Source organism: Archocentrus centrarchus, chromosome 15 (assembly GCF_007364275.1).
Source record: "Archocentrus centrarchus isolate MPI-CPG fArcCen1 chromosome 15, fArcCen1, whole genome shotgun sequence".
NCBI classification, from domain to species: Eukaryota; Metazoa; Chordata; class Actinopteri; order Cichliformes; family Cichlidae; genus Archocentrus; species Archocentrus centrarchus.
Window position 1 is genome coordinate 30,340,498 of NC_044360.1, and position 20,136 is coordinate 30,360,633.

Consider the following 20,136-nt stretch of genomic DNA (forward strand, 5'->3'; position numbering starts at 1 on the left):
GTACTGTGTATAACTGTGCATGTGACAAATAAACACTATCTTAAATGTGTAAACATAGATGGAAATACAGCCTGCATAGTTTATACAGTCCTAACAAGGCTAAAAGTCAATATTTGGTAGGGTATATTTATTCTTTAACACAGGCTTAACTTTCTTAGGCAAGCTTTCTTTTCATTTCTTTAAATGGTCTTCAGGAATAGTTCTCTTGCATCTTGCCAGTCACTTTTCCACTGAGGCAATTACTGGCTGAGGCAAAAGCAAATGCTTTTACTGAAGGGACATATGCACCTCGCAAGTCCTGTGTCAGGTCTTTACTGTTCATCTGCTTCGGCTAACAGCTATTTGGGAATCCCCTTGTTGGTGCATAAATGCTATTTTATGCCTGTCGAACTGTGTTCTGCATTTTTTATAGATTCAACTAAAGAAATGTGAAGACATTTTGTGTTTTTAAAACAGGCTGCCTAAAAAAGTGCCTAAAAATACAATTTAAAAATTAGCTGCTGTTAAGTTGTCTGTTATGCGTGGACACAATACTGGTTCATCCCTTGAATTAGGTGCCTTTTTATTCTTGAATGATTCATTCAGTATTAAGAGGCTTAATATGCAAACAAACAATCAAAAAACATTCCTCTAAAAATGGTCAGGTACAAGGACTTTACTAAAATTGAAAAATGTCCAATGTGCAAAGAAAAACATGGGGTAACACAAGACTTTTCCATAGTCAAGACCTAGAAACAACCACACAAACTAAAGCCAGGGTCAAACTGATTGCTTATCGCATTTTCATTGACTTAGTCTTCTCTAGCACTGAAAGGCAAAACCCAATCAGCAAAGCTAACTATGAACATTATAAAAGGTTATTAAGTTCCATAGTGTGTTCTGCACATCATGCTGGACCACTAAGAAAGGGTCACATCTCAAATTCATTCTGAAGCTTGACATTAGGCATGTACAGATAGGCAAAGTCAAAAAGAAGCATGGCAAAATTCTGGTTGAGTCAGATATCAGCCCCTCACTGAACCTGTTTTTGCTAGAGGTTTCTTCCTGTTAAGAGGCATTTCTTAATTCCCACTCTCACCTAGTTGTAACCTAGAACAGAGGTAGACCAAGAGATATGCAATGGAGAATAGTTTGACGCATTAACTGTATGCAGAAAACTGTCCTTTGTGGAGCCTGACTGATGTGAACAATGAATTACTCAAGAAAACCAGGTGTTACTGTGATCACAAATGTAATTCGGAGATTAATACCAACAACACACAACAAAGACACACAATAAACACAACAGTTCATATTGGACCCATCTTCATTCTCTTCCAGACGTCAGAATCACCTCAGTCCATTTTAGTTCAATCTGTGCATCCCTTCAAAGTGTGGATGAATTGCATCCCCTTATGACCACATGTACTCATCTGATGATAGCTGCCTCTAGCACAATAAAGCTCAAATCATCTCAGACTTCACTGTAGTCAAATGGAATCCACAGTCATAAGATCTCAATCTAGTGGGATGTGGTGAAACAAGAGATTGGAATCATGGATGTGAAGCCTACAAATCTGCAGAAACTGCATTATGTTATCATGTTAACATGGACCAAAATCTCCAAAGAACATTAGTAGCACCTTGTTAAATCTATTCCATGAATAATTACGACAGCTCTGAAGACAAAGGAGGGTCCAATTCTACAAATGCAAACCTAACAAAGTGGGCAGTGAGTGTATAAAAATAAAACAAAAAGTGTGATGAATGAAAACAACAGGGGAAAAAACCCATCCGGTATGAAACGGCCTTAAGTAGACAACGACTGACCCACTGTTTGCACTCCATTCCAGTAGGTGGCGGGAAAAGCTCCATGTAAGGTGGCGTGACAGCAGTTAATGAATCCAAAGAAGTAGAAGAAGTTAAACGTGTATGCTGAGCTGGCTGATGTGAAACCTCTATTTCGTGAATTTGGTAGATAACAGCAGTGCAGTAGGATGGAGAATGACATTCTAGTCTCTCTGGAAGACTTAGGGTAAGTGAAAGTACTGATTTCTGTGCCACTGTGGGAACACTGTGCTAAAGTCACGTTGCGGTGAGCAGATTTGCCATTTCTTTCTTATTTTAGCAGCGCAACACAAATATAGCTTTAGCTGAACGGCTACATTGCTGTAGTAGCTAACCTTGTGTGTTTATTTATTTATTCAAAATTGCTGCTTACAGGTGTCATAGCTATGCGTGTACACACTCCTGTAAACCGACCTACCGAATGATTTGGCATGTTAAAGCTACGAGCTGCGTCAATAGCAGCTGCAAATGCACATCAGGTTAGCTTATTTTGTATTAACCAGTTCAGACTATTTTTCTGAACAAGTGGGACTTGGATAGAGAAGATGATTCATGATTAATTTGTTATATGCTGAAATTTCTCGTAGTTTCTCCATAATCGCTGGGTATTTCCTTGCAGTTTCTCTGCTCCACATAAGCGTAGCAATAAGCAGGTAGTCTTTAAATAACCAGATTTCAGAATGTGCTTTGGTTCTGTTGGCAGATGCTGCGGTCTCGGTGTTCTTATTAAACCAGGCTTAATTTTTACTTATCATCGCTGCCATGTTGTCCTGATAAGGGAGTCACCACATGAGAGTTGTGTCTAAAAACTGTGTGTGTGTGTGTGTGTGTGTGTGTCTGTGTCTGTGTGTCTGTCTGTCTGTAGATACCAAGGCCCTCTTTTGGAGGAAGGAGCTCTGGAATCAGCTGTGAGCAGAGGAGCAGCTTTGCCTGAGTTTACCAAGCTCTGTGCTTGGATCGTGTCAGAGCTTAAACTCTACTGCAAGCTGGAGGAAAATGTCCATGCGACCAACTGTAATATCTGCTCATTCATTATGAAGTCAAGCGCTTCCTGATGCTCAAAAATTCTATATGTATAATGGTAGAATAGTTGCACAGCAGATAAATGAATACCTATTCCACTTTTGCTTATTTCCAGCCTTGAGTTTCAGTGCAGGATTGTGGGTATCATGCATTACTTAATGAAGTGCTTCTCTGTGTGAGATGTGAACAAATTGTAGGTCTAAATCCCACAAAGTGCTTTTTTGTTCTTGTACCCTTTCCAGGCCCAAGTGAGGCAGAGGGCTTCCAGCTGGAGATGAGCGGGCTGCTGTCAGAGCTCACCTGTCCATACCCTGTTCTCACCACTGGAGACATTACCCAGAGGTTCCTGAACAGTACAGACTGCCTGCTGCTTATAAGTATGATAAAAGCCTTTTTGTAACCACACATATGTTTAAAGATCAACTAAAACCATTTAAGCTGCACTGACACACAGGCTAATAAGTTAAAATTTGTGACACATTATGTGAACTATTGAGCCACACACGAGTTGTCATAAATGCCCACCTAATATCAATGTGCCATCTGTATCTAAATGACTGCAGTTGAAGGCAATAAAAGGTGATAGGAGAGGAAAGATATTAATCTTGTACACTCTGCTCACACTGTAGGCACAATAAGCTCCACTCGTGTTTAAGAGCTTTAAGGTCCCACACCTGTGGAAGCTATTGATTTAAATGCTTCCACTGAGCTGGTGTCAGTTTTACCTGTTGGCCCGGAGTGGGTCAGGCACCTTTACCAACAATATACTGCATTTAGAGATGGACAAGTCAGTATTCCAGTATGTGCCTCCATCTAGTTTTAATTCTTACACTTTGAATTTCTCTCATACGTGATCCTTAAATCTGCACTTTTGTATTTCTTATTTTGTTTGTAGCCTCAGTCTACAAGCTCTATCTGAATAGTTATTGGAATTTTGCATCGTTTCTATTATCGTTTATATTATCATTGTCTATATTATCTGAACTTGCTGACTTCAACAGCATATAAACCTATTAATTCTGCTATAAACACTCACATCAACAGGCTTCATGATTTTGCTGTTGTTTGCCTGTGTATGCAGGTCAGCTCAGTCAGTTTGAGCTGTCACAGGATGAAAGGTGGAGTACACTCTGGACAGGTTACCAGTCTGTCACAGGGCAAGAATCAAATCTGAGCAGTAAATCTAAATTGAGCTTGCAGTATGAACATAGCAGTATGATAGCAAGAAAATCACTAGTGGATACTGGAGCTGACCTATCTAAATAGAATACGGCCATAGGTGCTGATTTTCACCACATGTTGTGTTAAGCTCTTTGGAATGAATTGACCACTGATTGACCTGAGCAGCTACTAGTCAGTTTTCTGTGCTATTTTCCAGAAGGAATTAAATGAAGGTGGCTTATTGCTTCACCATCTTGTGGTACAAATTTTTTTACAGTAAAATATGGTTTGGCCCTTAACCAGTGGTTAACACTCACTTGCAAAACACTTGTGCTGTTGATTTGCTTTAAATGTTACTTTCTGAAACTTGATCTTGTTGTCCCAGCAATAAGAATTTACCCAAATCCATCTTTTGTGTATCAGCCTTTCTAGTTTCTGAGTTGGAGGCGTCAAGGATGATCCTGGTTAACAAGCCTCAGAAGAAAGCCCAGGAGTCCAGCAGTCCTGTGTTCCAGGAACTTAAGGGTATCTGCATGGCACTGGGCATGTCCAAGCCTCCAGCCAACATCACCATGTTCCAGTTCTTCAGTGGAATTGAGAAGAAGGTCAGTTAGACACAGGTGGTGTGCATTTATGACATAGGTTTAAACCTGTATTTAAAGTTGACTTGCGGTCTCTAAACAAGAGCTACTGTGGAGCTGCATCATGCTGTGCTTTTTTTTTAACCCTTAACTGGCCACTCCAAAATCACCAAAAATGCCTGAAAAAGCATACCCAAATTAAATCAGCTGCTGTTCCTGAACTCTGGAAAAGCTTGGTCTCTTTGTGAAGAAGACAAGCTATATTTTTCATTTTTGCAGTCACAAATGCTGTAATTTCAATGAGTATGTAGCTATTAAGTTTTGAACACAGAAACATTAGACAATTTTTGCCTCGCCTAGATTTTTCCTGTTTGTTTTTATGTAACTACTCACTGAATGTAGAAGGTGTGGAGTGGAAAAAATAATGAAGTTGTAGAATGAAGTCTTGTCTACCTGTTTTTCAAATTTTATCAAGATATCACAAAAACCTACTATTTTGTAAAGGTTTTTGTGTGTTGATCTCAGGCATGTTCTCACATGTGCCATTTGGAGACTCCAAGGGGCACATGTGAGCCAGCCTTTGATATACAAATTTCAAATGGCTGTAACTCCTCAATGCTTCAACATACAGTCATCAATGAGGGCTCTAATCAAAGATACTACCCTGAGGAATCCTCTGCTACACACAAATTTACTGATAGTACAAATTAATTATAATTATAGACATAAATCAGAGGTTGCCCTAATTTGTAAAAGAAGGAAAATGTTAGGCCTTCATTAACAAAAACCCCTAGTCTATTTTCAGTGATTCCTTCACACACACAAAATAAATAATTGTATATTGATCAAAAGTTACAGTAAATGTAAACACTGCATATTCACATAAAATAAAAAAACAAAATCCTCCCAATAGTCCTTCTCTGATACACAACTTACAACCCCCTCCCAAACTTACACAAAGCCCACCACAAAGCATAAAGCTTTTTGTAAAACTTTAGACACTTACTGGTCAAAAAAAGCTCTGAGCCATTGTCCTCTTCATCTTGCTGTAATAAACGTAATAAAGATTCCCATGAAAGCCTTATCGAGACCTGTAACCACCTTCCCTGCCCCCAACACTGCTCTTCTAAATTTCCATATGCAAAACACACACACACACACACACACACACACACACACACACACACAATTTAAGTGGTGTAACAACAGCTTACAGTGATATTTTCTATGTAATGGTGCATGTCAAGCTCACCATTACATGACTCGCTTTCAGAGTACAGCTGTTCGTTCGTGGCATTTTGCAGCGATAAAATCGGTCGAATCAGCGACAAAATTCTCTAATAAATAATAATCCACTTTTGTGAGTCATTTAGTCACTTCTTTGAATAAATATAGCCTGTTTTTGATGCATTCTGTCAATCTCTTGATGAGGAAAAGGTATTGTAAACACTGTTTATGCACGACGGCGCACACACTCTTACTACTTGCTCAGTTTCACGCACTGACTATGCAGGGAGTTTATGGATTAATGTGAAAACACACCCCATAGCGCCATATACCCACGTGTCAGGAATTAGCTGACAGATGTATTAGCCATACATCTGTGGCTTTGGATTTGTCCAGAGAAGTCACATGACACTGTCTGGTTATTGTCTGTCTGTCATAACATGACTGGCCAAATGAGGTGTCAATCAAATTCTGCGGGTCTAGTCTGTCATATAAAAGCATCGTAAGGGCGGACTGCAGCGTTACTGTGACGCCATGAGGCTTCAGATTCGGAAAGCACTACAAACGGCCTGCGGGTGGGCCATTGCCAGTTAATGGGTTAAATCATGAGTACTGTATTGTGATGACTTGAATTTGTTTCCTCACTGTACTTTTACACCATACTCCTTGTCTACTTTTAGAGGAATTTTTTGGCCTAAATTCCGTATAAATGTTTAAGATGTTTACTCAATCTGTTGCCTTTTGGGCGTGCTGGCACTCTGGTTACTTTTCTATAAGAGTCAGACCTTCCAGCATTCATGCAAGGCTGCCCCCCACCCTGTAGCAAGAAGAAAGAAAATGCACTATTTGGTCTGAGACCCCCCCCCCAGTTAAGTATGAAAGGTGGCTATGAAACTCTAATTGAGCTAATCACATGCAGGGTATTTTTTTTTTTTCTAAAATGTGTTATTGTTACCAGTCTAGAAGAAACCTTGTCATCAGCAGCATCATCATTGATTGTATTAAGCTCCAAATGCTGTTTCCAGCAGTAGAGAGCTGCTCTGAGGTGGTCTCATGCTTTGTAAGCATGGATGCTTCCCATGAGCTGGTGCTCTTCCTCTTGTTGAGACTCAAGGCAGACTGGATGCTACGTAGACTGCTACACCATCTGGTATAAGTTGATTTACATGAAAGTACTGCTCAGCACTGTTTTTACTCCTGTTTCAATTTCTTTAACATATGACATTAAAAAACCCTATAAATGTTTCAGGTGTATAGTCATGGCACCTGTTTCTTTATTCTGTTTATTGCTCAAGTTCATTTTGGAATGTTCTAAAACACAGAAGTTTACGCTGTGTACATTTTTAAAATCTAAGTTTTATAAGCACACACAGGAAGTGAGCTGCCTTCTAACAACACTGAGAGAAACAACCAACTGTGAGACAGAAACATGGAAAAGTGGCTTCTGTAGTAAAAGTATTTTTTCTTTGTGCATGCTGTCATCATTTTTTCTTTTAGCTGAAAGAAGCCCTCAGCCGAGTTCCACCAAATCATGTTGGAGAGTCATTGTTAAAGAGGGCCCTTGGACCTGTGCACCTGGTAAGTGCTAAAAAAAAAAATAATGAAGAAATACAGAACAGCAAGGAAACACTGAGTATGTGATGACTCTTCTCACATTTTTTATTTATTTATTTTTTTCAGGAAAAAATTGAAGCTATAAACCAAGCATTAGTAAACGAGTATGAAGTGAGAAGGAAGATGTTATTGAAACGTCTCGACGTGACAGTGCAGTCTTTTGGTTGGTCTGATAGAGCAAAGGTACGCAGCAGCTTGGAATCCTCCTAACTCTGACAGTGCAAAGCACATGTAGAGCTTTTTAAACAGGAACACTCTGGGTTTAGAGGGGCCGTTGTGGTCCCAGTGCTCTTTTCCCAGACATGCACTAAAAAAAGCCAAATGTACTCTGAAAGCATGAAGTTAAAACTGATCAGATTTTATTCAGCTGTGGGCGTGGCAGCCTGCCTGGGGAAAAAAAAGGATGTTTATGTTGAATTCAGTTATCACCGTTGGTCATTGGCTTTAGCATAATCACTTCATCCTGTGTCTGGAATATTTCTTCTGATTGGCTTCCCCCTGCAAAGAGGAGGTTTGACAAGATGGGTGGGTCTGCTTTACTCACAGTGACAGTGTGTAACATTAGTGACATATGCTCTCACTGAAGTCATACAGAGCCAAGAGTAGGGATAAACAGATATGCCTGAGAGTTTGTGCCTGAGCTTTTGGCTCATGGGGATTACTTGTACATCGTCATTATTTAAACTTGCATCCACCATTTGAGCAGAACTTAGAACTTTTCTGCCTTTTATTTTTTGTCTTATTTGAAGTTATAACTTTGTTAGGCTACAGCTAACAACAGCAGCTTTACATAAGTAATCCTTTATTTTTTAGTCTATAAAACATCAAAAACGGTGATAAATTCCTGCCATATTCTAGATGTTTCCTGAATGGATACAACCTAAAACTATTTATGTTACTAGAAACAAATGACTAAACAGCCATGCTATATGGATGGATCCATCCAAATAATTGCTCTTGTCTTTTCTGTCAGTTGAGTGCTGATCAACAAATTGTTGTAGCCATAAACTTGATCATATTCTGACCTGAGTACAGCCACCCCAATACCAAATAATTCTCCTTTCAGACTCTGAGAATGTGCAATCTTGTTTGTGCATTCTGCCTGTGTGCAATGAAAACATGTGTTTTCATTGTTAGTACTCAGTCTTGTGTTTTAACCATATTCTCTAAGGTATATGACTAATATGATTGAACTACTTTCCCATTGTTGGTTATTGTGCTTATCTTTCTGCAGACACATGCTGATAAGTTAAGTAAAGTTTACCCTCCACTGCGTTCTGCTCTTGGCACCAAAAGTAAAGTCTCTGTTGCTCATCTTCTTGCTGCTCGACAAGACTTCTCAAAGATCCTCCGCACAAGCAGTGGCAAGATAAGAGAGAAGACAGCCTGTGCCATCAACAAGGTGGGTTGCTCAGTGTAGTGACACCTAAACTTGTTCTTTTTCATATGAGCTTATGATCTTCTAGTCTGTTTTTATTACATTGCGAAAGGTCTTGATTTGACTGTTTGTCTGTCTCAACAAATTTTATTTATTTTTGTTTAAACCTTTATTTAACCAGGCAAACAGATTAAGAACAATTTCTTATTTACAACTGTGGCCTTGCAAAAGACAAAGTCTTTTGAGGGGAAGGGAATAGAGAGAATCAAACAATACAGAACAATGAATTACAAAATAGTACAAAACAAATGATAATCATAAAATCACATTAACCACACTAGGTAAAACATCTACAAACATCCTTAACAAGAGATTTCAAATGGCTCTTAAAAATGGGAACTGAAACAAACATAGTCATTTTCATTGTTTTCTGAAGCAAGTTCCAGTCATTCGGAGCAGCACAAATACTCACAAATATGTGAGTACTTGTGCTGCAACATGCAGGCTACATCTTTACATTTCATTTACACGTCTCTTGGAGCCGTTTCATTTCAGCATGTGTCTTTTCCTCAGGTTCTGATGGGCCGAGTGCCAGACAGGGGAGGCCGGCCATGTGAGATCGAGCCCCCACCTCCAGAGATGCCCACCTGGCAGAAGCGTCAGGATGCTCCCCAAGGTGGAGGACACTATGGTGGCGGTGGGCACGGAGGTGGCAGAGGGGGATACGATCACAACTCTCAAGGTGGCCGCGGAAGCTATGCAGGTGGGGGAGGAGGACATGGAGAGAGAGGAGGTAGAGGAGGAGGTGGCAGAGGGGGGAAGGTACAGGGAGGCTGGGAAGGTGGAGGTGGAGGAGGGAGAAGCAGTTACAACCAGAGCTACTATCAGGATGCTGGAGGTCATCAGGGGGTAGGAGGAAGAGGAGGTTATGGAGGAAATCACCAAGGGGGCTTCCAGGATCCCGGGTACCATGGAGGAGGCGGCAGTGGTGGCTACCACGAAGGTCATCACCAAGACAGAGGTGGGGGCCGAGGAGGTCGGGGGGGGAGAGGAAGAGGAGGCAGAGGAGGAGGAGGAGGACAAGGAGGTGGCTGGGGAGGGAGAGGGGGGCAGAATTTTAACCAAGGAGGACAGTTTGAACAGTTCTTCCAACATGGTGGGCAACATTACAGCCAGGCTGGCTTTAATCAAGGCAGACATTATACTAGTTGAAGACAGTGCGGGGCGTCACAGCAGAGTCCACGTCGACTGCTTGTCATTCATGAACTCATCTAAAATGCCTTATCACCTGAACTTAAGTTGTCAACACAGTTACAAGTTGGCAAGTTATAAAAGTATACAAATAATATCCATTCACCATAGACTGTTAGTCATTCTACAGGGCAGTTCTAATGTAGACTTTTGAATTTTCATCTATGTCAGATAGCTCTGCTGTAAGTGGTTAGTCGATAAGTTGGACTCTGCTTAATTACCCTTCTTGTGGACATTCTTTTTGAAAACAAAAGGTCCCCAACATCTCAGTGTTTGCACACTTCCAATGTACCTGAAATTAGACATGCACACCGATATTACAGGATTAGTGAAATTCTTATAGTTTCAATGAATGAGAATTACTTGAATTAAAAAATAAAAGCAATTTTCCAGTCACTTAATTTTGTTTTAGTTCATCTGACTGGAGGTTCCTTTGTTACTTATTTAAAAAAAAAAAAACACCATCTTGTACTGCTCATGGAAGCTTGTGTGCATACAGGTATGGATGTGAAAGGTTTGCATGGATGTGTGAATGAGCAATAAAATCTGAAATGAGAATCTTACCTTCTCAGTGGTCTTGATTATTTTCATCATGACTGTAAAATGATATAAGGCTCAGTTTAGTTTTTGCAGAGATCTCATTTGAATTTAGTTGTAAAATAGACACATCTGCACATTTCATCACAAAATCTCAGCATCACTGCCAGTTATTCACAACTCTGCTGTATAATAACTTTATTAGGTACACCTTTCTAGTACTGGGTTGGACCCCCTTTCGCTTTCAAAACTGCCTTAATTCTTCAGGCATAGATTGAACGAGGTGTTTGAGACATTTAGGTCTTGTTCCAGTTTGACGATAGCAGCTGCAGTTGCTGCAAATTTGCAGGCTGCATGTCCATCAGGCAAAATTCCTATTCCACCTTATCCAACAGGCAAACTTTTTTCTGGACTTCAGGCTGTGGCATCTTTTGACCCTGACATCTGAATGCTGAAACAGAAATCAAGATATCAGACCAAGCAATGTTTTTCCAATTTCACTGAGCCTGTATGAGTTATATAGTTGTCTCAGTTTCCTGTTCACAGCTGACAAGAGTGGCAGCCAGTGTGGGTCGTCTTCTGTTGCAGCCCAGCTGCTTCAAATTTTGATGTGTTCACAGATGCTCTTCTGCATACCTTGGTTGTAACAAGTGGTTACTTTATTACTGTTCCCTTCCTACAAGCTTGAAGCAGCCTGGCCATTTTCCTCTGACTTCAAGGCATTTTTACCCAGAGAACTGAAGTGTCACTGTATATTTTTATCTTTTTTCAGGCCACTCTCTGTAAGCCCTAGAGATGGTTGTGCAGGAAGATCTCAGTCAGCAGTTATTGAAATACTCAAACCGGCCTGTTTGGCACCAACAACTGTGCCACATTTAGAATAGAATAGAACTTTATTGTCATTATACATACAACGAAATCAATCATTATACAAGTTATATCACCTTTCCCATTCTAATACTCGCTTTGATCATCAGCATCTTGATCATGTCTATAATTACTTTAATATATCTATATACCCCCTACTTTAATCCCTAACAGCATCTAAATGGATGAGATTGAAAATCTATGACCCACTGTGCAGTTGTTATAAAAAGTAATCCATAATGGTTTTTATACTGTAGGCTGTAAAAATGCATTTAAATGTTGGGCATTTGATGCCAGCTTCAAGGGGCCATTTTGGGACTCATCCCTGGAGGTTACTAATTGATATTCACACACTCATCACCACTGACAGCAATTCACAGTTATATAGCCAGTAAATACTGATAGTGTCAAGTTGGGGTCACGACAGTCAGTACACTAACCAGATGGTTGTGTACTGAAATGTGTTAATCACTTTCAGTTAGTTAGATAACTAACTAAAAGTGATTAACACATTTATGATACATCCATAACAATGCAAAAATATTTAGTGCATTTGGCATTGATTTGCAAGACAAAGCTTGAAGGACTTTTAGTTCATTTACAGCATGTAAAGATATTTTTACCCAGGGGTATTTAAATAAATATGGAAATTTTAATATCCCTAAAGTAGGGCTGGTCCATAATGGAAAAAATTCATAATCACGATTATTTTGGTCAATATTGAAATCACGATAGGATTACTCAGACTTTGTAAACACTGCAGTTATTGCATTTACACAGGCCGTTTCTCAATATGCGGACTTGTGAACTTGTTAACGTCTACGTCATCACTGTTTATAAACTGTGAAAGGCTTTATAAGGTATAAATGGGGCAAACATTTAGTGAATTGCCTGTATTTTGGTCTCTGGCGCTTGAATGTTTTTGAAAAAAATTTAAACATTTTTTCCGGATGTATACTGGTTGTACTTCCGGCGGTAGCGACAGTCGGGGAGATTTGCACACATTGCTGTGTAGCAAAGCCTGCATGTTTGCTTGAAGGGAGCTTCTCTCAGCCAACGCTACTGCAGTTAGCATGCCCTCTTGAATACGAACATGTATCGCCGAGATGAGCCCGTCCGCCACCCGCCGCCGCCCTTCGGACCTCCACCGCCTCATGGCCCTCCGTTTAGACTCTCAGGGCCCTGCTCCGTTCCTCCTCCGGGACACTTACCTCCCAGACCTTGTGGACCATATCCGGCATCCGCACTGAATTATCGCCACAGCAGGCCTCCGAGCGGGCATTTCGTCAGTGTACGTACCAGAGACTAGTTTAGTACCGGCTTATTGGCCAAGTAACATGATTGGGATAAGCGAGTTAGCTAGCATAACGCTAGCAGAGAAGTTCACTTATCACTGAGATGCAGCTAAACTGTGTGTGTGTGTGTGTGAGAGTATGTGTGAGTTTTTGCACTAGGCCTCGGTGCACAGCATCATCTTACTATAAGCGCAAATACAAGTGCCTGTATCTTCCGTGACACTTTTTGTGGGCACATATGTAAAATCTCCTATCGAGGCCTGTAAGCAGTAAACTGAAACTGTTAACACTTCTGGCTTCACCCTTAAATCCGAGGTGTACTGCAGCCATATTCGGGTATTTCATGGCAAGTCAACCTTTATTTAAAAATAATTTTAAAATATGTATGTGATTGAGGGATTTCTTATATTTAGCCTCATGGATACTATTTAACAAATTACAGATACGTTTTTAGATTTTCTCATAAATCCATAAGCAGTTTAGGAGATTAACATCATAAAATGATATGTTGTGGTTTCAATGTTGCTAACTTAGCGACTTTTCAGCCCCCCCCCAAAAAAAAAAAAAACAAACTTTTTTTCCCCCAAAAAAGCAACTAGTAACAAAATTAGCAACTTTATTTTGGTGATGTTGGTGACTTTTGAGCTGTGTCCAAATTCAGGGGCCGCATCCTTCAAAGGACCCACGCTACGTAGGTCAGGCAGGTCAGGCGGGTCAGGCGGTCTTTAAGTCTGACTTCATTTCCGGGTCCAAATGCTCCTATATAAACAGCAATGGCATAATCAATGACTGATCACTATTAAAGATGATTGTAACATACCTTATCAACTGCAGCCATTTCCGCTTCTCTTTCTAATTGGAAAAATCACAGCTGAGTGTGTTTTTTTTGTTTTGTTTTTTTTCCCAAGTTGGATTGGTTAAAACAACCAGGGACACAGCATTGGGGGTATATTGCTCAAGTGACAGTTTGGACCCAGAAATGGAATTCTACGTCGTCACTTAACAACTGGATAGACATAAGCCGCATTTCCATACAGAACGACTCAGCACAGGTCGACTTGACTCTCCACGATTTGATGGCATTTCCATTAGAATCAGGGACAAGGTTGCAGTCCTTGTTTTCATACTCAACTCACCCGAGGTTCTAAGCGATACCTGGAGATCTGAAAATGTGACGCAGAAAAACAGCATGCCACTGATTGGACAGGGAGTGTCGTCACTAGTGGAGTTATGAGAGTGACTCCATTAGAAACAAGCATGTAATTTTTAAAACCTGACAGCAAGAAAATGGAGACACGCAAAGCACAGGTTGAATGCCCAGACCGACAGTTTGCAGCGGTAGTTTGAAACATACGCACAGCATACATATTATAACCCTATACTGCCAGGCAATTGCCATGGAAGCACCCATTACCTGACGAACAGCTGGTTAACACAGAGCCTCAGGCGGCTAATCAAAGAAATTTTGAATTACTGTAATAATGTGACCATTTGTCCTATTGGAAAAATTCAAATGGTTTCTGAATGCTGAGAAACTGTACTTCACAACCAAAATAGGGTATCACTATGGTGTTTTTATGGTAATTGTTGCCGTAAGTCTGTGAATGGTGGCACTTTTGAACTACACTGAGCTGATAATGACATGTTCGGGGATATAGGATTATACTTAATGATAACCTTCATCCATTAAAACATTGTACAGGGACTTATGCATGATGATGATATTAAACTGTCATTAGCTGTTGCCTCTATCTCATCTATTGTTGTTTTGTTTTGAGCCGCATACAAATTATGTCAAGACACTACTACCCACGCTGCTATATCGACTCCACCCACACTGTGATGGTCCTCAATTGCAATGGAGAGTCGACCCGCGCTGAGTCATTGTGTATGGAAACGTGGCTATATATATGTAGATGCTGCATTGAGTGGTGTCTCCATAATGAGATGACCATCGAAAAATTATATTATGGATATGCTGCTCAACAAACAGGAAGTCAGCCATTTTGGCTTGGAATTGTACCAAGTCTGGGTTTTTGCACAACTCATATTTGAAGAAACTTGTCATAAGGCGTTAAACCTATTAACTACAAACGGCCCGCGGGATCCATGGTACGTGTAACTTTTTATTTTCAGCTCGTCCTCGTATTATATGCCGTTTAGATGTAAATGTGTATGTAATGGTGAGCTTGACATGCACCATTACACAGAAAATGTCACCGTACGCTGTTGTTGCGCCACTTATATTGTGTATGTGGTTTACATATGGAAATTTACAAGAGCAGTGTTGGGGGCAGGGAAGGTTGTTACAGGACAATGGCTCGGGGCTTTTTTTAACCAGTAAATTCCTAAAGTTGTACAAAAAGCTTTATGCTTTGTGTAAGTTTTGTTTGTGGGGGTGGGGGTATTTGTTTGGGAGGGGGTTGTAAGTTGTGTATCAGAGAAGGACTATTGGGAGGATTGTGGGGTTTTTTTTATTTTATGGGTATATGTAGTGTTTACATTTACTGTAACTTTTGATCAATATACAATTTATTTATTTTGTGTGTGAAGGAATCACTGAAAATAGACTGGGTTTTTTTTTTTTTTGAATGAAGGCCTAACATTTTCCTTCTTTTACAAATTAGGGCAACCTCTGATTTATATGTCTATAATTAGAATTAATTTTTACGATCAGTAAATTTGTGTATAGCAGAGGATTCCTTTTGATTAGAGCCCTCATTGATGACTGTATGTTGAAGCATTGAGGAGTTACAGCCATTTGAAGTTTGTATAACAAAGGTCGCTACATGTGGTGCTTGGAGTCTCCAAATGGCACATGTAAGACCACGCCTGGACACCAACAGACAAAAACAGTAGGTTTTTGTGCTATCTTGATGAAATTTGAAACACACAGTAAAAAGACTTCATTCTACAGCTTCATTATATTTCCCAGTCAATACCTTCTACACTCAGTGTGTAGTTACATGAAAACAAACAGGAAAAATCTAGGTGAGGCAAAAATTTTCTAATTTTTCTGTGTTCCAAACTTAATAGCTACATACTCATTACAGTTACAGCATTTTTGACTGCAAAAATGAAAAATATAGCTTGTCTTCTTCACAAAGAGACCAAGCTTTTGCATGTACTCCAAAGAGTTCAGGAACAGCAGCTGATTCAATTTGGGTATGCTTTTTCAGGCGTTTTTGGTGATTTTGGAGTGGCCAGTTAAGAGGTTAACCCAATGAAAAAAATGAATGTTCTCAGGATCATCTAGACAAGCGGGGCATCAAAAGTTATTTGGTGTTGTATAGAATATTTAATAGTATTGCCATTGGAACTTGATGAATTTGGCCTTCATTTTTGTGTAACGCAGCAAAATTGTTTGTGCAATCACTTGCACATTCCTTGTCCGATCAACCTAAAAATTTAATCACTTATGTTCTGAACCATCCTGAACCCACAACTAGGGACAGAAGTCTGTAGCTGCAATAGCGCCCCCCCTACAGAAGCAAACAAGTATTTGTATGGAGGTCCAAAAACTTTGTTTCTCTGAAATGCATGAAAATTGGTTTCAACATTCTTGACCTCATCCTGATCAAAAAGTCAATACCATGGCAATTACAGAAATGTCCCATTTTATACCAATGGGAAAAAATGTGACATTTCTGTGATTGAAAAATGACCCTTTAATTTTTCAGAAATGCGTGAAATTTGGTACAAGCATTCTTCACCCCACCCTGAACAAAAATCTGCAGACAAAATTTCTGTAATATGTAAGCCGTTGCCATGGCGATACCCGAAAGGTCTCTATTTCATTCCAATGGGTAGGCAATACATCCATTGCAATATTTCACATGTGGCAGCTATTTAAATGCCTAAAACTGGAAATTTTGGCAACCATGAGTTCATGTCGGAACCAGAACCTGTTCTGCGGCCCGCGAGGGCCTATTATCGCCACTTGCAGCTAAATTTATTATTATTATTATTATTATTATACAAAAACAAGGGGGCAAGAAGGACAAAATGCAAAAATAGACTTATGTAGACAGCAGCAAACAGAAGGTCTGGATTTTATCTTAATCAGTCTTTATTTGTATCAGAGTAATTGACTTCATTGTTTGGAGGTGCACCGCGAGACTACATAGTATCACTGCAATGTCTGCAAATTCTGTTTTCGAAATGTTATAATGGTCAAATACAATTTAAAAAAAAAAAAAAAAAAAAGCAATTCTTCAGTCTTAACTGTGAAAGGTAATCCCATGTGATCTGGTTTCAATTGTGTTAAACAGTTCAAAAATTTCTACGCAACAAAAGAGTGAAGCGTCTCTGTCATGTTATTATGTTTGCCAATTTTGCCACATCCAATATGGCGACGACATTGACGTACGAGTCAGCGCTCAATGCGGTGTCTCTGTATCCACAGTATTCCTGACTTCGCGCCATTACCCATAATTCATAGCGGAAGCTGGTAGTTTACTTCCGTTTGCGCTGTTGTTTACGGTTGCAGGCTTACACACTTGCCGTTCATTTAAGCATTTTGACACTGCAGTTTCTTTTACCTGGCCTAAATGGTACCATATCGGAGGTGGATACACTGCAAGGATGTTTTAAAAAGCAGCGAGGACAATTCAGTAACAGTGCCTCACCCGTCACTTGTGTAAATGATGAATTATGGCTCAAAGTCAGCGACATTATCAGTTACCTTGTTTTTTCCGAAGGTGTTGATGGCGAGGAATCACGTAATTATAAGAGCACCAGATTACCTTCAAAGCAATAAAATCAATATAGTAATGCTGAACAAACAAGGCAACACTGTTTTCCTTAAAGCAGCTGTAGAGCTGAGCCAGAGCATCGGCCAAGTTAAGCACTTAGCATGGGTCATGCTAAGGGAAAGTGGAGTGGTGGAGACAGTCAGCTGTTCCTGTATCATGGATTAGGGAAATCATGTAGTGATGCGGCAGCTATTCTGTGGAAGGTAAATCACTGATCTGGATATCAGTGTGTTCAGATCACTGAAACAGAAACACTGGACTGGATCGGGGAGACACGCAGCTGTCATCTTGCTAGCTGCTACGTGTTTACATGAAGGCACACATTGTTTAAGCTTTGTGTAGGCTGTATACTGTAGTGTCACACTATAGATAAAATAATGTAAAAAAATAAGAGGCTGTACATTAAAGGAAAACTTAAAACATAAGAAAAAATATAGTAATAGGATGTGCAACTGGGTAGTATAATTTTGGGGAAAAAGAACAGATTTACAGAATAAAATAATTGGAAAAAATGTACAGACTGATGTAGTGACAACCGACAACAGAACAAGTTGAATTCGAACTAATGTTCCAACTAATAAAGCCGCCCGTTACAGCACAAAGTAACCGAATTTTGTCATTAACTCTGGCTCTAACTTTGGGTAACCGGAAGGATAAAACCGTACAGCGGAAGTAGCAGTCTGTCATGGCAGCCTACGTGTGCTCTTCCAGAAACCCGTGGATATATGTCTATGGGCCACAAAGGCCGGAATTGAGCGGCTGTGAAATTGGACGGTCTAGCCTTCAAATCTGTGTTGTGCGCCCTCACCTCAGCATAGCTCTAGCAACAGTGACAGTGCTAAGCATAGCTGTGGAAAAGAAGCTGTATAAATGGAGACCTAACTTCTAACTGTTGCTCCTTTTTTTTCTTTAATTTTACGTCAGGTTTTAATTGAAAATAAGCTGTTAAAACACTACATTTCTACGATTAGTCGACATTGTCGACAATAAAAATAGATGATGACGAATTTAACTGTCGATAATAGTCGTTTTTTATTACTGATGTTTTTTTGTTTTTTTTTAACGGAGTGAGACGTCGTCCTGTCCGTTTATCTCTGGTGAGCTTCACACATGCCAATCTGGTTAAGTGATGACAGAATTCCATTTTCGGCACAGACTTATATATGTCTATGCATTTTTGTGTCCAAACTGTCATGTGGTCAATATGTCACAATGCTGTGTCTCTGGTTGTTTTAACCGATCCGACTCGAAAAAAAACACACTCAGCTGTCATTTTACCGATGAGAAAGAGAAGCGGAAATGGCTGCAGCTGATAAGGTATGTTACAATCATCTTTAATAGTGAACAGTCATTGGTTATGCCATTGCTGTTTATTTAGGAGTATTTGGACCCGGAAATTACGTCAGACTTAAAAACCGGATAGCATTCAGTGGCATGTTTAGACGTGGTGGCAACTGGTGAAACTGTGCCAACTTTGTTTTACAGGGAAGAAAAAGTACTATATATTTTTTTATGGTTGGAAAAATGGACCGTTTAATTTGTATCAGCAGCAAACCTGATTAAAACATTTGAATGAAGTATCCATCTTCCATGTGCTTACTACCACATTTTAAATAACCTTATGCTAAATGTAAACGCTGATAGCTAAATAAGTGCCATTTCATATTTATGATTCATAATCCGATTAGTCAACTAATCGTTTCAATAATCAATGACTAATCGACTATCAAAATAGTCATTAGTTGCAGCCCTAATTTCTACATCAAGTAGAACTAATCTACTTCACCTATGTCAATGATTCATTTCCAAATATATTGACAGCTCTTTAGCTTTAGTTTTACTTAACATTAAGTTAAAAAAAAAAAAAAAAACTAGTTATGATGCTTAACTTTAATCACAGCCAAACCGATTTGCTCAGGAACAAATGAAACGCTGAAATAAACCAAACATCAGCCGTTAGAGATCATCTGAGTGAATTATATCTGTGTTTAAATTCCACTCAGCGGCAAAAGTCAGCGAGTGTTTGAAAAGGATGTGTCAAGAGTCAGGCGTTATCTCCGAGTATAGTGACCCTCGATCAGCCGGTCATCTGACAGCTAGCAAGGCGAGCTGCTGGAAGAGCAGCAGGAATGGGCATCTCCGAAAATGTATGAGCACTTTTTGCAATTAAGTGATATCTTGGTAAATCAAGCAGATATTTGAGGTTTACAATCTACATTGTCCCCTGAAAACATCTCTAAATGTTTATTTTGTGTCACAGAAACAGTCTTATTTCAAACGTTTTGGCCACTCTCCTCCGCCATTACCACCGTCATTACCACACAGCTAAAAAATATTGAGATATTACTTTTGGTCCATATTGCCCAGCTCTAGTTTCCACAGTGGTTGAAATGTGCAAATGCTAGTCCACCTGTTTATTTCTTTCTAGGATATGGTGGAAATGTGTGCTGCCATCTTTTACTGATTCACTTTCTAGGTAGAAGTAATTAGTGCAGGCTAGATTGCAGTCTACAAAGCAACAGTTTTTTTCCCCCTTAGATTTGTTGTGCTCTCATCATGCTACTCATAACATAACTATAATGATCATAATGTATGTATATATGTCTGTGTGTATCAACAGG

The 20,136-nt window shown here is 39.7% G+C and overlaps 2 protein-coding genes across 2 annotated transcripts in view; both read left to right on the forward strand.

The window, feature by feature from the left end:
- The first annotated feature begins 1,812 nt into the window (after positions 1-1,812).
- On the forward strand, positions 1,813-10,620 carry fam98a (family with sequence similarity 98 member A). The gene is made up of 8 exons (XM_030747685.1): positions 1,813-2,014; positions 2,693-2,841; positions 3,093-3,227; positions 4,435-4,616; positions 7,317-7,397; positions 7,500-7,616; positions 8,668-8,835; positions 9,385-10,620. The coding sequence occupies exons 1-8, from the start codon at positions 1,977-1,979 to the stop codon at positions 10,021-10,023; spliced, it is 1,509 nt and encodes a 502-aa protein (XP_030603545.1). The 5' UTR covers positions 1,813-1,976; the 3' UTR covers positions 10,024-10,620.
- A 1,818-nt stretch (positions 10,621-12,438) lies between these two features.
- Positions 12,439-20,136, forward strand: part of LOC115792998 (uncharacterized protein DDB_G0287625) — a 41,243-nt gene continuing 33,545 nt past the window's right edge. Inside the window, exon 1 of the mRNA XM_030747684.1 lies at positions 12,439-12,757. Within this exon, the coding sequence (XP_030603544.1) occupies positions 12,560-12,757 (198 nt within the window). The 5' untranslated portion in view covers positions 12,439-12,559. The remainder of the gene's footprint in view (positions 12,758-20,136) is intronic.

What these genes read in the sequence shown, in the direction of transcription:
- fam98a (XM_030747685.1), top strand. Translation starts at nt 1,977, where the DNA reads ATGGAGAATGACATTCTAGTCTCTCTGGAAGACTTAGG. An exon ending in GTCTCTCTGGAAGACTTAGG is followed by an intron (nt 2,015 to 2,692) that starts GTAAGTGAAAGT and finishes GTCTGTCTGTAG; the next exon opens with ATACCAAGGCCCTCTTTTGG. An exon ending in CCCTTGGACCTGTGCACCTG is followed by an intron (nt 7,398 to 7,499) that starts GTAAGTGCTAAA and finishes TATTTTTTTCAG; the next exon opens with GAAAAAATTGAAGCTATAAA.